Source organism: Sus scrofa, chromosome 8, assembly GCF_000003025.6.
Source record: "Sus scrofa isolate TJ Tabasco breed Duroc chromosome 8, Sscrofa11.1, whole genome shotgun sequence".
NCBI lineage: Eukaryota > Metazoa > Chordata > Mammalia > Artiodactyla > Suidae > Sus > Sus scrofa.
The window spans coordinates 131,307,371-131,322,580 of record NC_010450.4 but is presented as its reverse complement, the minus strand read 5'-3'; the positions used below and the strand labels follow the sequence as shown (position 1 = coordinate 131,322,580).

Here is a 15,210-nt window from a genome sequence, read left to right as displayed (position 1 = left end):
ATAAATCATGACAAACAGTCAACGTATTTGTTTTTTCTTTTTTGGCCGCCGCGCAACATATGAAATTCCTGGGCCAGGGATCAGATCTGAACTGCAGTTTTGTGCAGTTGGATCCTTGAACCCACTGTGCCTGGCCAGGGATCAAACAGGTGTCCTGGCACTGCAGAGACAACGCCGATCCCGTTGTGCTACAATGGGAACTCCATGGTCATGTGTTTTTGCACCTAAATTACTTGAATGTTTAGTGGGGAAGCTGGAGTCCTTACTAGACTTTGATGTAGAACAATTTTACAAAGCACACACTTCTGAAAACTTGGTTACAGTTCTTTTAGAGTCTTACATAAATAATTTACACACCATGCACCTTTACAAAAGTTGCTACTAGGTACAAACATGAGTGGGATTGTCTATAATCTAAACACCAGAGTACTTTCAAGTATTGAATAAAGCACATTTTCACAGACAGATGTTTCTCAAGTACTGGAAGCTGAACTCCTGTTCTCTAGCCACTTTCTCCAGTCAGTCTTCCTCAGACCAATGCGATTTTGTAGCATAACATTCACTAATTAATCATCTTTTCTCCATCTTTCCATAGGGAATAGAAATTGCAGCTCCCCGCAGTGGCAACAGAAGCAATATCACCAAAGAGGCTGGGAAAGTCAGTGAAGACAGAGAGAGTAAAGGCCAACATGGAATGATTGTGGGCAAAGGAAGTGTCAAGACACAAGGCGAGGCTGACATCATGCAAAGACCTGGCCCCAAATCAGAACCCGGAAATAAGCCTGGACCCAGCAAAACACATAGCGACAGTAACAGTGAAGGATACGACAGTTATGAGTTTGATGGTAAATCCATGCAAGGAGATGATCCCAACAGCAGTGAGGAGTCTAATGGCAGTGATGATGCCAATTCTGAAGGTGATAATAACCACAGTAGCCGAGGAGATACTTCTTATAACTCTGATGAATCAGATGATAATGGCAATGACAGTGACTCCAAAGAAGAAGCTGAGGAGGATAACACATCAGATGCGAATGATAGTGACAGTGATGGCAATGGTGACAATGGGAGCGATGACAGTGGCAAATCAGGCAGCAGCAAAGCTGAATCAGAGAGCAGCCAGAGCAGTGAGAGCAGTGAGAGCGACAGCAGCGACAGCAGCGACAGCAGTGAGAGCAATGACAGTAGTGAGAGTAGTGACAGCAGTGACAGCAAATCAGATAGTAGTGAAAGCAGTGACAGTAGTGACAGCAGTGACAGCAGCGACAGTAGTGACAGCAGTGACAGCAAATCAGACAGCAGTGACAGCAGTGATAGCAGTGACAGTAGTGACAGCAGTGACAGCAGCGACAGTAGTGACAGCAGTGACAGCAAATCAGACAGCAGTGACAGCAAATCAGACAGCAGCGACAGCAGTGACAGCAGCGACAGCAGTGACAGTAGTGACAGCAGTGATAGTAGTGACAGCAAATCAGACAGCAGTGACAGCAGCGATAGCAGTGAGAGCAAATCAGACAGCAGCGACAGCAGTGACAGCAGTGATAGCAAGTCAGACAGTAGTGACAGCAGTGACAGCAGCGACAGCAGTGACAGCAAATCAGACAGTAGTGACAGCAGTGATAGCAGTGACAGCAAATCGGACAGTAGTGACAGCAGTGATAGCAGCGACAGCAGTGATAGCAGCGACAGCAGTGACAGCAAATCAGACAGTAGTGACAGCAGTGACAGCAAATCGGACAGTAGTGACAGCAGTGATAGCAGCGACAGCAATGACAGCAAATCAGACAGTAGTAATAGCAGTGATAGCAGTGACAGCAGTGATAGCAGCGACAGCAGTGACAGCAAATCAGACAGTAGTGACAGCAGTGACAGCAAATCAGACAGTAGTGACAGCAGTGACAGCAGCGACAGCAGCGACAGCAAATCAGACAGTGACAGCAGTGATAGCAGTGACAGCAGTGATAGCAGCGACAGCAGTGACAGCAGTGACAGCAAATCAGACAGTAGTGATAGCAGTGATAGCAGTGACAGCGACAGCAAATCAGACAGTAGTGACAGCAGTGACAGCAAATCAGACAGTGACAGTAGTGACAGCAGTGACAGCAGTGACAGCAGTGACAGTGACAGCAGTGACAGCAAATCAGACAGTAGTGACAGCAGTGACAGCAGCGACAGTAGTGATAGCAGTGACAGTAGTGACAGCAGCGACAATGACAGCAGTGACAGCAGTGATAGTGACAGTAGTGACGACAGTAACAGTAGTGATAGCAGTGACAGTGACAGCAGCGATGGCAGTGACAGTAGTGACAGCAGTGACAGTGACAGTAATGACAGCAGTGACAGCAGTGACAGTAGTGACAGCAGTGACAGTAGTGACAGCAGTGACAGTGCATCTGACAGTAGCGATGAAGGTGACAGCAAGAGCAAGGCTGGTAATGGCGACAACAATGGAAGTGATAGCGACAGTAGCAGTGACAGTGAAGGCAGTGACAGCAATCACTCAACCAGTGATGATTAGAACTAAGGAAAAACTCACAAGGCTCCTTTTGTGAAAAGTCTGGTGGGTAATTAATAGGAAATAAAGATCCAGGATGTAAAGAAAGGAGAGAAGCAAAGAGAAGACACATACACAACCACACATTCACAGATACACGGAGATAGTCAAATTGTCAGATTCAGAACCAAGTCTCAACACCCTCAGAGGGAGAATCTGACTGTGTACGTGCATGTTAAATATATTCTAAAAGGATTTCTTTAAAAGTGTAAATGTAAACACAGAAGAACAAATAAAATATTCTTTAATACTTTACACAGAAAACCTCAAGTAATCCTCTACTAAGTAACTTCGATTTTAATGCCAAGTGCTTTAGAGAAGGTAGCAAGTAAAACTGTCTTATAAACAACCTATGGCACTGCCTTAATCTTTCAGTAATTACCTATTATGAATAGATGGTCTGCTTACCTGCTGAGTAAAGGATGCTGTTACCATTATCTCCAGCTTGGCTACGATTCATTTGCTTGTTCTAAGGAAGAAATACACCTCTAACAGGAAAAAAGTCACAGCAATGATTTAACTACATGGACCATGGGAATAATCCTTGTAATTAGTGAATAGAGTAATTACAAATTATGGAAATTCTGAGGCTCCCTTCTCACTATGAATCTCTTTAATAAAGCCAACAGTTGCTGGTGGGTAATGATTTACAAACTACTCTTTTTTTATTTGAGTCATATATGCAGCTAAAATCTGAACATGGGTTCTTCAGATTTTTGCCTGAATGACGGTAGTTCTTCTTTCTGAGATGAAGTCCTAACCTTAGAACGTGAGGGTCTTAAAAGTGTGTGAGCCTGGAGTGTAATATTTAATAGAATGGGGATAAAATGTATCACCCAAACTAGGATACCCTTGAGAGTGAAAGGGGTGTCATGAATAGTTACTCAGGGACAGGAGGTGTAAATCTGACTTGTCTGGGGACTCTGGGAGATACAGTGACAGTGGCTATCAACTTCTGGGGTATTAGTCAACATTTAGCAGTGATGATTTATAATTTCTCTCTTTTTTCACTTAGGTAATTATCTTAGATTTGTTCTAATTTAAAGGTAAAATTCTATATGGTGAAGTTTTTTGTTTGTTTGTTTTGTTTTGTTTTTGTCTTTCTAGGGCCACACCTGCAGCATATGGAGGTTCCCAGGCCAGAGGGGTCGAATCAGAGCTATAGCTGCAAGCCTATGCCACAGCCACCACAACACCAGATCTGAGCTGCGTCTGTGACCTACACCACGGCTTAGTACAACACTGGATCCTTAACTCCCTAAGAGAGGTCAGGGATTGAACCTGTAACCTCATGGTTCCTAGTCAGATTCGTTTCCGCTGCACCACGATGGGAACTCCCCATGAATGAAACATTTTTACTGTTTATTTTCAACCAGTCATTTATGACAATTTATGTTCTAATATTAGGCATATTTTACACAAAGAGTTTCAGTAGGCTTCTTTTTTTTGCCTCCTTCTTCCTTTATGCAAGAGACCAATATTGCAAGTACTATTTCTAAAGGCTTTAAAAATACTTCTTTTTATAAACTACTTGGTGGCTCATAATAATATAAACACAATCTATATATCACAATCACATAAATGACTCCAAATTTCTTTCTTTAATCTTTCAGTAATTATATATGCTCTAGATTTTTAACTCCTTTAGGCTTCAGGGTTTTTTGTTTTCATTTTCCCATTTATAAACTGTGGCTTCTAGGAACTGTCCCCCTATTTCAAAAGGTTGTCGTGAGCACTATGTCAGGCAATGGATGTGAAACTCTTTGTAAATTATATGACATGTAAATTAGAGAGATAATTTTGGTGCTATAATAAACATCTGTTTATATGACTTTTTCAAGGAAGACTCCCTTCATCTTAATGATTTTGCAAGTGCTTCCTTCCTCCATTATATTTTTAAAAAATTTGCTACATTTAATTGAAAAAGTAATGTGTGTATATACGCAAAATGAGAATTTCAAATGCTATGAAAAGTTATACCAAAATATGAAATCTCCATCACCCTAGACTCCCAGGCCTCTAGTTCTCTTTGCCAAAAGCAATCACTAATCCTATTACTAATATCTTATGGAACTTTCCAGAAATAGTCTATGCACATGTAAGACAGTGTTTTAAAGACACATGGAAGTTTATTATACATTGCGTACTTAATTTACTCTTTTTAACCTAAGACTAGACCTTGAATATTGGTTCATTACACACAGACTGACATTCTTTTTTCACGACTGTGTCGTATATCATTTTATGAAATGCCTGAGGTGTTTAATCTGTCCCTATTTTTGTGCCACTTTCTAAGCCATTTCTAGTCCAATGAGAGTCTCCCCAGGTGCCACCTGAGTCAAGCTGGATAAATTTCCAGCCAGTTCTTATAAAGATTTCCCTTGGAGAGTGTTTCTGGGGTGGAGGAGATGTTCAGCCTCTGGGGCTGACGTCAGAAACGGCGAAGGACGAGGAATCACATCCGCATTGACCTCTGGACCTTCAAGGCAAACATGAAGGAAACCCTCCAAAAGAGTGTCTCAGGGAGTTCCCACTGTGGCTCAATGGAAACGAATCCAACTATTATCCATGAGGATATGGGTTCGGTCCCTGACCTCATTTAGTGGGTTGGGGATCCAGCACTGCTGTGAGCAGCTCAAATCTGGCATTGCTGTGGCTGTGGGGTAGGCCAGTGGCTACAGCTCTAGCCTGGGAACCTCCATGTGCCATGGGTATGGCCCTAAAAAGCAAAAAAAAAAAAAGAAAAGAAAAAGAAAAAAAGACTCAAGAGTAGATCCTTTGGGAATTACCATTGTGGCTCAGCAATAATGAATCCAACTAGTATCCATGAGTATGCGGGTTCGATCCCTGGCCTTGCTCAGTGGGTTAAGGATCTGGCGTTGCTGTGAGCTGTGGTGGAGGTTGGAGATGTGGCTCCGATCCCCTGTTGCTGTGGCTGTGGTGTAGGCCAGCAGCTATAGCTCCGATTTGACCCCTGGGAACTTCCATGTGGCCCTAAAAATCTCCCCCCCCCCCAAAAAAAAAGAGTAGAGCCTTTGTACATAAAAAGTCTGACATTAGAGAACAAAATTGCTTTTAGCTAATATTTTGGAATAAAGGTTAGTGAACTATCTGCTAAGACTGACCATGAAAGCATTATTTTTTTGCCACTCTATAGTAGGTTATGATATCAGTGCAGTGACTCACGACCAGCATTTGGTAAAATGAAAGAATAAAAGAGAAGACTCCTGAGTGCATTGAGTGTAACGTTTTGTGAAACTTGATGCTATTTATCTGTATATTCCTACATACACCAATACGTCTAAGACTGTGTATACCACTGGTTGCAGTAAAAAAAGATGCAAAAGCCGTTGGTTTAGAAAAGCATTATAAACATTACGACTGTAGTAATCAGTTTATGTTGACTTTTCACATTCACTTTTCTCCTTATAGATCTCGAAGTTCCTTTCCCACTTATGAGGCGGTGGTTTAAACAAAACAAAGCAAAGAAATAGTGACGTATCTCTAGACGTGTGCGGGGAGAGTGATGGTGGCCATGGCTTTCTGTGCTGCAGGAAAAGAGCTGAGGTAACGTTGCCATCTTTTGAACAAGAGGCTGTCATGATGGTGCTGGAGAATTTGCTGGGATAGCAAGGCTTCCTTTTGGTTGCCTGGGTTACTCTTCATATGACTGGATACATAACCTTAAAACTGGCTCTCACAGCTCATCTTCTCCTTCCCACCTGACCCAGGTAGTCCCTCCATACTTGCTCATATCACAAATCAGGAAATGTAGTCAGGTTCTTTTCGTCATAAACTTATTTTTAAAAATAGAATATAAAAAGATGACCTTTAGAGAGTAGAGAGATTCCATACCTCACCATGTAAATATACATTTAAAATTATTAATTGCAATGGAATTTCTCAGAAGTCGGACTTGCTTTATGGTTTGTAATGGAAGTTCTGAAAGACTTCAGACCAAAATAACCAGGAACAATTTTCCTCTCCCTAAAAGGAGCAGAAACAGACTAGAATATTCAGTCACAGATGAAAATATTATCGTGTTCTCACAGTGATCCATCCACTGCTGCTTGCAGACAAATCCTCTAGAGATTGAAACGAGCCAGCAACTCAGGGTTCCCGACCTCTCCCTCTGAGCAGGGCTCTTGGGTTCATATGCTAAAAGAAAAATAAGAAAATAAGAAAGAAAGAAAGAGGAAAATGAGTCAATTCCTATGGGGCACTCATGCAGCTCAGAAAATGGTATAAAGCCCTAAGATTCCCCGTGCGTCGGGCTCAGTGTGTTTTCCGTCGGTTTGCACGGTCCCAATTCGCGCATGAAACCTGCATGTACACGGCTGTATCATCAGGTGCTTCCCTGACTCCCAAGTCCGTTATTTTGGGCTTTGCCACCAGCTATACCCGTCCTCCCTTTATTCTTTCCTTCTTTTCCTCCCTAGCATTTTCCCTTCAAAGAGGTGAAGTGCCCGTGGGGGAGGAAGCACTTTGTCCTTCACAGAATTTCATTCCCAGGCCATCTCCCAGGGTGAGGCCCCATCAACTCCCTAAGTCAGAGGCTGCTGCTCTTGCACTTACATCCCTGGCTCTTTTGCCTGCTCACAACCAGCGGGGTCATAGTTCCTGCCTCCCTAGTACTTTTCTCGGTTGAAGCCAATGAATATTCCTTGCTATCCTAACTCCATCTCCCTATCTTCAGACAGCTCTGAACTCAAGGCCGAAAATTCTCAGGCTGTACCAGACCAACACTTAGGCTTGGCATCAAAGCACCTTTACTTCTTGTGTCTTACCCTCATATCATGATTTCTGTTAGTGGATTCTTACCTTGTCTCCAAGGGACAATCCCCTTTGCTCTAACTGGCTTCTGTGTAACTTCCTCATCTCATTCTAATATCTATACTGATTAGAATGGTCCCAGCCTGATAGATGCAAACTGTTGCATTTGGAGTGGGTAATCAATGAGATCCTGCTGTATAGCACAGGGAACAATATCCAGTCACTTGTGATGGAACATGATGGAGGATAATGTGAAAAAAAGATAAAATACACACACACACACACACACACACACACACACACACACACACACACACATCTATATATCTGGGTTACTCTGCTGTACAGAACACTGTAAATCAACTATAATGGAAAAAATAAAATCATAAAATTAAAAAAAAAGAGAAGACTAGGAGCAAACCTATTGTCTGATACTATCAAGCTTCCCAACCCATTTTAAGGAAGGAGACCACTCACCAGAGCAATCTCAGGAATCTTAGCCAAGGAAAATGTAGAACTATTATAGGATTTGGGGAAAGGGTAATATATTTAAATGAAGCAGCATTTGAAAGTCTCAAAGCCAAGCTGGACTGTGGCTGAAGGGGTGGACATCAGGCTTGGACTATGAAGTAGACCCAGGCTCCTGTGTCCTTGGAAAGTGCAAAGTTAAGATTGATGTGCACTATTGTATTACAACCCTGCACCTGGGTTGTAAATTGAGACTGACTCTCTGTATCACAATGCCTTAGACCCTCCAGACAAGTGTGGGGGTGTTCTCTGACTCACAAAGCTATAAAGTTAGGCATGCATAAGCAACACTCCTTCATCAAATGGCAGTGGTGTTTACATGATTGGGCTTGATCCCAGAAGGCACAAGTAAGTTGCATGAAGAAGTGGCCCAAAAGCCCATGGTCCTTGCTCATGCTATACCACCTCCTCCTTCCCAGCCTGTGCATATGACCTCAGGGGACATTCCCTATGACCAGCTGACAGAGGAGGAGAAGACGCAGGCCTGGTTTACTGATGGTTCTATGGAACATTCAGGCACCACCCCAAAGCGAACAGTTGCAGCACTACAGCCTCTTAGTGGGATATCCCTTAAGGATAGTGGAGAAAACAAGCCCTCCCAGTGGGCAGGACTTTGGGCAGTGCCCTTGGTTGTTTTGCTTTGGAGGAGAGAAAGACAGGCATGCAACTACATCCTGATTCCTAGGCTGCGGCCATGGCTTGGCTGGATGATCAGGGACTTGGCAGGAACATGACTAGAAAATTGAAGTATGTTGATAGATCCCTCTGAGTGGGCAACGCCATGAAGATATTTGTGTCCTACGTGAATGCTCACCAAAGGGTGATGTCAGCAGAGGAGGCTGATGATAATCAATAGGCTAGGATGACACATTCTGTGGATACCAGTCAGCCTCTTTTCCCAGCCCTCGAGTCATTGCCCAATGAGCTCATAAGCAAAGTGGCCATGATGGCAGGGGTGGAGGTTACACACGGGCTCAGCAACACGGACCCCCTCGCGCCAAGGCCAACTGGCCATGGCCACCATTGAGTACCCAGTCTTCCAGCAACAGATATTAACACTGAGTCCCCATATGGCATCATTCCCCAGGGTGACCTAGTGCAGGTTGATTAACTGAACTACTTCCCTCACGGAAGGGGCAGTGTTTTGCTGTTACAGGAATAGCCACTCTGATTATAATTTGCCCTCTCTGCATACAGTGCTTATGTCAAGACCACCCACAATTTACAGAGTACCTTGTTCACCGATACGATGTTCCATGGGTTCTTCTGATTAGGGGACTCAAACCACAGCAAAAGAAGTGCCACAGTGGACTCATGCTCATGGAACTTACCGGTCTTACCATGTTCTCCACCATCCTAAAGTAGCTGGCTCAATAAAATGGTAGAATGGCCTTTTGAAGACTCAGTGACAAGGCCAGCTAGGCGGCAGTACTTTTCAGGGCTCTGGTAAGGTTCTCTCAGGTAAGGCTCTAAATCAGTGTCCGCTATATGGTGCTCTTTCTGTGACAGCCAGGATTCATGAATCTAGTGACCAAGGGGTGGAAATGGGAGTGGCACCACTGACTATTACCTCTAGTGACCTACTAGCAAAGTTTTTGCTTCTTGTTTCTGTGACTTTATGCTTCGCTGATCCATAGGTCTTAGTTCCAGAGGGAGAAATGCTTCCATCAGGAGACTCAACAAGGATTCCATTGAATTGAAAGTTAATACTGCCACCTGACTACTCGGAGCTCCTGGTGCCTCTGAAATGTCAGGTGAAAAGGAGAGTTATAGTGTCAGCTGGGGTGACTGATCATGACTACCAAGGGGAGACTGAACTGCTCTTCCGCAGTGGAGGTAAGGAGAATGTCGGGAATACAGGAAATCTGTTAGGGTGCCTCTTAGAATTATGATGCCTTGTGATTAAGGTCAGTGGAAAACTAAAACCACCCAATGCAGGCGGGACTACAAATGGCCTAGACCACGCCTGCGGCTTATGGAGATTCCCAGGCTAGGGTCCAATCGGAGCTGTAGCCACCAGCCAGAGCCAGAGCCACAGCAATGCGGGATCCGAGCCGCGCCTGTGACCTACACCACAGCTCACAGCAATGCCGAATCCTTAACCCACTGAGCGAGGCCAGGGATCAAACCCGAAACCTCATGGTTCCTAGTTGGAGTCATTTGCGCTGCGCCACGACGGGAACTCCGAGACATCTCTAATTTGATTCATGTGGATTCTTAAACATATAGATCAAGCCAAGGACTGAAGACAGGAAAATTTCACATGAAACTTCATGCATAGCTAAGCGGCATGTTGCCCGTCTGTGTAATAATCAGTCTTGTCAAAGTGTTGATGGTGATTTTATGCTCCCGGTCATCAAATTCAGATACCCCCGAGTGGCGAAATACAGCTGAGGCAATTGACAAGTCAGAAATCCCGTTTTATCACTCTCCTATTATCCTTTAACATGTTGATGCTGCATTTGGTAATTTTTTTGTATGTAAACATTGTTCTTAGAGAAATGTAATTATCCATAATCTGGTTTGCCAAAAATGACACACCTTTTCAGCAAATGAAAGAGCCACTGGTAAAGGTAAGAATAAAGCATTAGGGAGGAAGTATGCTCCACCGTGTATGTTTGTGTCCAGATATGACAGTCCCTGCCTGGCGTTTCATAGAATCTGAGACGTTTTGACGCCATCACTCCTTTGATCTCATCAGACATGTCCACGAAGGTTTGCACACATCTCTGTTAGGATTGCCGCTAGTCTGTCACGGACAGTAAAGGCGTCTTTTAAAAATTTGTTTTTTAAAAATTATAGTTGATTTACAATGTTGTGCCAGTTTCTGCTGTACGAGATGCATCTTAAAAGACCTTCAGATTGCGTTACTCTTTTTCCAAACCAATCTTTTTCCTTCCACAAATTAAGAGTTGTCTCTTTTGGAATCCTTGTGTTGGCACATGGAGGGTGTAGAAAGGAAGTCCAAGAAGGAAAACTTGGAGAACTGATGCCTGTAATCTATTCGAAGCATTATTTAAGGTTGGCAAAGAAAATGAGGGACATGATGCCCTCAGTGTTATTCATTCTTAGTCTACTAGCAATTTTCTCCAAGATAAGAACATCCTGAGGGCTCCAGATTCGAAAGGAACCAGTTTCTGGGGCAGACTGATATAGCAACCTTTTTCAAATCACCACGTTGTGGGATTGTAAATTCCTAATTTGTCTCCAAATAGCCAGATGAAATTTTCAAATGGTCTCACAAACAGGAGAATTAAAAAAAAATTTTTAATTCATTACCAAGCCTCAAAGCAAAGAATTAATTTAACTACCACTGTGGAGAAGAGAAAGAAATGTTCTTAAAAACTCAAAAATTCTGATATAAAAAAATTACAAGCACGTGTTTACTGAAGATTACAATGGTGAAATTACATGATGAGCTCACAGAGCTGCTTTTTTTAAAAAAATTTTTATTAAAGCATAATTGATTTGCAATGTTTTATCCATTCCTGCTGTACAGCAAAGTGACCCAGTCATACATATATAAATATGCATTCTTTTTCTCATATTATCTTCCATTATGTTCTAGCACAAGTGATTGGATATAGTTCCTTGTGCTGTGCAGTAGGACCTCATTGCTTGTCCGTTCTACACAGAACTGTTCTTAAAGATCCTATTGAGTATTAATGTTCTAAAAGCAGTATGCATCTTAAAGACTTTTTATTATGAAATATAGCACTCTCCTAGAGGCATAGAACAAATGCACAATTTTAACAGCCTTACGAAGCAAACGCGTGTGTACCCGCCATCCCAGTTAGGAAACAGTGCTCTGAGCCCCCCAGGAGCCCCTCCTTGTCCTTCCCCCACCTCCAGGCCCTCCCTGCTCCTGAGGCAACTCAGCCTGATTCTGTAATCACGTCCTTGCTTTTCTTTTTTGCTTCTTTGCTTTTTGCTTTTACCGCCTAAACATGCATACTAAAATACCATCATTTAGTTTTGCTACTTTTTGAACTCTCTCTCTCTCTGTATGTCATACAATATGGTATCTTTGATGTTTATATTCTTTAGCTCAACATTGTTTTTCATTATGTATGTTGCTAAAATTTTGGGGTTTTTTTCACTTTCATGGGTGTACATTTTCTATTATATAAAATGTATGACAATTTGTTGAACATTGTTTATTTCCATTTTTTGGCTCTTGTGAAAAACGCTATTCGGAACACTTTTGTCTGTGTCTTGTGGTGCACACAAGTGTACATTTCTCATGGGTGGATACTTGGGAACAGAATTGCTGGGTTACACATTTGCGTTCACTTAGCATCCTGTCTGACCATTGATCGGCTTCTTTGGTCCTACTTTTTTCTGTGCCAGGCTGAGCTAAATGCTTCTCTTCTGTGCTCCTGTGGCATCCTGTGTATACCTAGATCAATAATGCTCTTATCACAGAGATTGAGAGAATTGCCAACTTTCACTCTAAATCTGTGCTGCCCCATATGGTAATCACTAGCTTTGTGTGGCCATTCAAGTTTAAATTAGTTACAAAATTAAACACCCAGTTCCACAGTTCCCCTAGCCACATTTGAAGACTCAATGACAGTGGATTCTAAAATATGGCACAGATGAACCTATCTACAGAACAGAAACAGACTCACATACATGACTCGTGGTTGTCAAGAGGGAGGGGGAGGGAGTGGGATGGACTGGGAGTTTAGGGTTAGTAGATGCAAACTATTACACTTAAAATAGATAAGCAATGAGGTCCTGCTGTAGAGCAGCGGGAACTCTATCTAATCACTTATGATAGAACATGATGGAAGACAATATGAGAAAAAGAATGTGTATGTATGTATGACTGGGTCACTTGTACAGCAGAAATCGACAGAACATTGTAAATCAACTATGATCATTTTTTTTAAAAGACTCAATGACAAAAGGTTACTGGCCACCACACTGAACCATCCAAATATAAAACATTTCCATGATCCCGGGAAGTTCTGTTGGACATGCTGCTCCGGAAAGCTTGCTCCTCCAGGCGCGGGTTAGGGCTCGTACACCCTCTGTCTCCATCCATGCTCACCACCGCGCCCCACACAGCAGGCTCTTGCGGGGACTGCCCCCAGGGAGGTTTCCCGTCGAGTGGTGAGAACAGAAAATACAAGAGACTGTTAAACGAGGTGGCGAAGCCTGAAAACCTTGAAATAGGGCCCGAGGTAAGAGTCCCTAATGTCCGAGAAACTTGAGGGGAGAGGTCATGTGTGCAGGGCAGACCCGGAGACGGTGAAACGTGCTGCAGCTCACCTACTCCCAGCCTTTAAAGGGAGAGAGTGGAGGAGAGGAAAGGAGACTTCCCTGGAGAGGACTGCGGGACACCTGTGTTACCGCCACTTCCTGTTCACGACACGAAGGCACATAATGAGGGCATGGCTTCTCCCTGGCATGAGCCAAGTGAGAAGGGTACTAAGGAGACCATTCCAGGAGCTTGCGTGTGTCTCCTGGAGATGGGCAACTTCAAGAGTATAAATTCTAGAATCCCTGCTCTGTCATTTGCCGGCTGTGTGACCTTGTGCCAGCTACATAACTTCCAGTTTCTTCATTTATAATTTTGAATCGAGATGGTACCTATCCCACAGGGCTGACCTAAGCGTTAAATGAGACCATCAGTGCAACGTACCAATAAGAGCAACTCAGCTTTCTTTGAGCTGGATCTGCTGATTGGCGAGTTTCTTTTTCTTTAAATCTTTTTAACACGTTCTTAAGTACAGCGGCTCTGGCAGGCAAGCAGAAAATCTGGCTGACCACCAAACATGTGTGCTCTTCATTCTACAATGTAGAGTTTTCTCTGGGATGCCCCCGCCCAGCTCAGGACTGCATCTCTCCCCTTTGCCTTCAGATATGGCTGCATCACACATTATCACAATGGAATGCGAGTAGTCTTTTAATCAATGCATGTTATTGAATACTCATTATCATGTTGAGTTTGCATTTTAATGAATACAATTCATATGCAATAAAAATGAATCACTCCATCTGAATTTCATATACTTAAGTAGTATAGCCTCTACTTTTAATTCTTAAACAAAGCTTTTAATGATTATGGTTTTGCAATTTTTATAAAATTATCCTTAATTGTGAAGAACCCTGAATTCATATTGATATAATGAAATACGAATATTTTCTATACAGTATAACATTTGATAATTCTATGGGTACTGAAGGCCTGATTAAGTATCAGATACAATTCTTATCCATAACTTTTCATTATGGAAAATTTTGAAATATACAAAATTAGAGAAAATAGTATAATAAACCAGTATTATTCATACCTAGCTTCAGCAGTGATCAACTTATGTCAAAACTGGTTTCATCTGTTTTCCTACCCACTTACCCTCTCTCATTTTTTTGAAGCAAATTCCAGACATCATAGCATTTCAATCTCTTAAAGTTAAGGACTCTTAGATAAATACTATAATGCCATTATCATGCTAATAATAATAAGTATAATTCTTAAAAAGCATTAAATTTGAAGTCAGGGTTGAACATATTCAATTGTTTCATAACTCATTTATCAACTTGTTTTGGGGGATGAAAATACAAATAAAATTCACATACTATTAGCTGTTGCCAGGTCTACTTCAATCTATAAGTTTCTTTCTCTTCCTTGCTCTCTTACTTGCAGTTTATTTGCTGAAAGAACTGGGTTGTTTGTCCTATACATTTTCCCGGTCTGGAGTCTACTGACTGAGCTTGTGTTTTGATTTTGGTTTATAAAATGATGAGGGGAGTTCCCGTCATGGCACAGTGGAAACGAATCCGACTGGTAACCATGAGGTTGCTGGTTGGATCCCTGGCCTTGCTCAGTGGGTTAAGGATCTGGCGTTGCTGTGAGCTGTGGTGTAGGTTGCAGACTTGGCTCAGATCCCACGTTGCTGTGGCTCTGGTCTAGGCCAGCAGCTAGAGCTTCGATTCAACCCCTAGCCTGGGAACCTCCATATGCCCCAGATGTGGCCCTAAAAAGCAAAAAAGAAAAAAATAAAATGATGATATTCTAATTGTCATTCTTTCTACATTCATGTCATTTATTTATTTTTAAAGTTTCTTAGGGCCACACCTGCAGCATATGGAGGTTCCTAGGCTAGGGGTCGAATTGGATCTGTAGCTGTCAGCCTACACCACAGCCACAGCAATGTGGGATCTGAGCCAAGTCTGCGACCTACACCACGCGGCAATGCTGGATTCTTAACCCACTGAGCGAGGCCAGGGATCAGATCCACGTCCTCATGGGTACTGGCCCCGCTGAGCCACGAGGGGATCTCCTATACTCATGTCTTTAAAGAGAACCCTCCTAAGCTGTTACCCAGGGGTATAATTCATAAATG

The 15,210-nt window shown here is 42.7% G+C and overlaps 2 protein-coding genes across 11 annotated transcripts in view; both read left to right on the top strand.

Annotated features, from left to right (window-relative positions):
• The window catches only part of DSPP (dentin sialophosphoprotein), a 126,088-nt gene extending 121,694 nt beyond the window's left edge, over positions 1–4,394 (top strand). For 5 of the 6 annotated variants that reach the window (XM_021100405.1, XM_021100404.1, XM_021100406.1 and 2 more), the window contains one exon: positions 596–4,394. In XM_021100405.1, coding sequence (XP_020956064.1) covers positions 596–2,518 — 1,923 coding nt within the window. In that variant the 3' untranslated portion in view covers positions 2,519–4,394. 6 annotated transcript variants of the gene reach the window in all.
• The window catches only part of DMP1 (dentin matrix acidic phosphoprotein 1), a 34,161-nt gene continuing 22,133 nt past the window's right edge, over positions 3,183–15,210 (top strand). The window contains exons 1-3 of one of the 5 annotated variants that reach the window (XM_021100482.1): positions 3,183–3,600; positions 5,987–6,121; positions 9,493–9,691. In XM_021100482.1, the coding sequence (XP_020956141.1) occupies positions 9,650–9,691 (42 nt within the window). In that variant the 5' untranslated portion in view covers positions 3,183–3,600; positions 5,987–6,121; positions 9,493–9,649. Of the gene's footprint in view, positions 3,601–3,668; positions 6,122–7,650; positions 9,692–15,210 lie in introns of those variants that run through there. The other 4 variants (XM_021100481.1, XM_021100483.1, XM_005667010.3 and 1 more) reach the window with 4 other exon arrangements.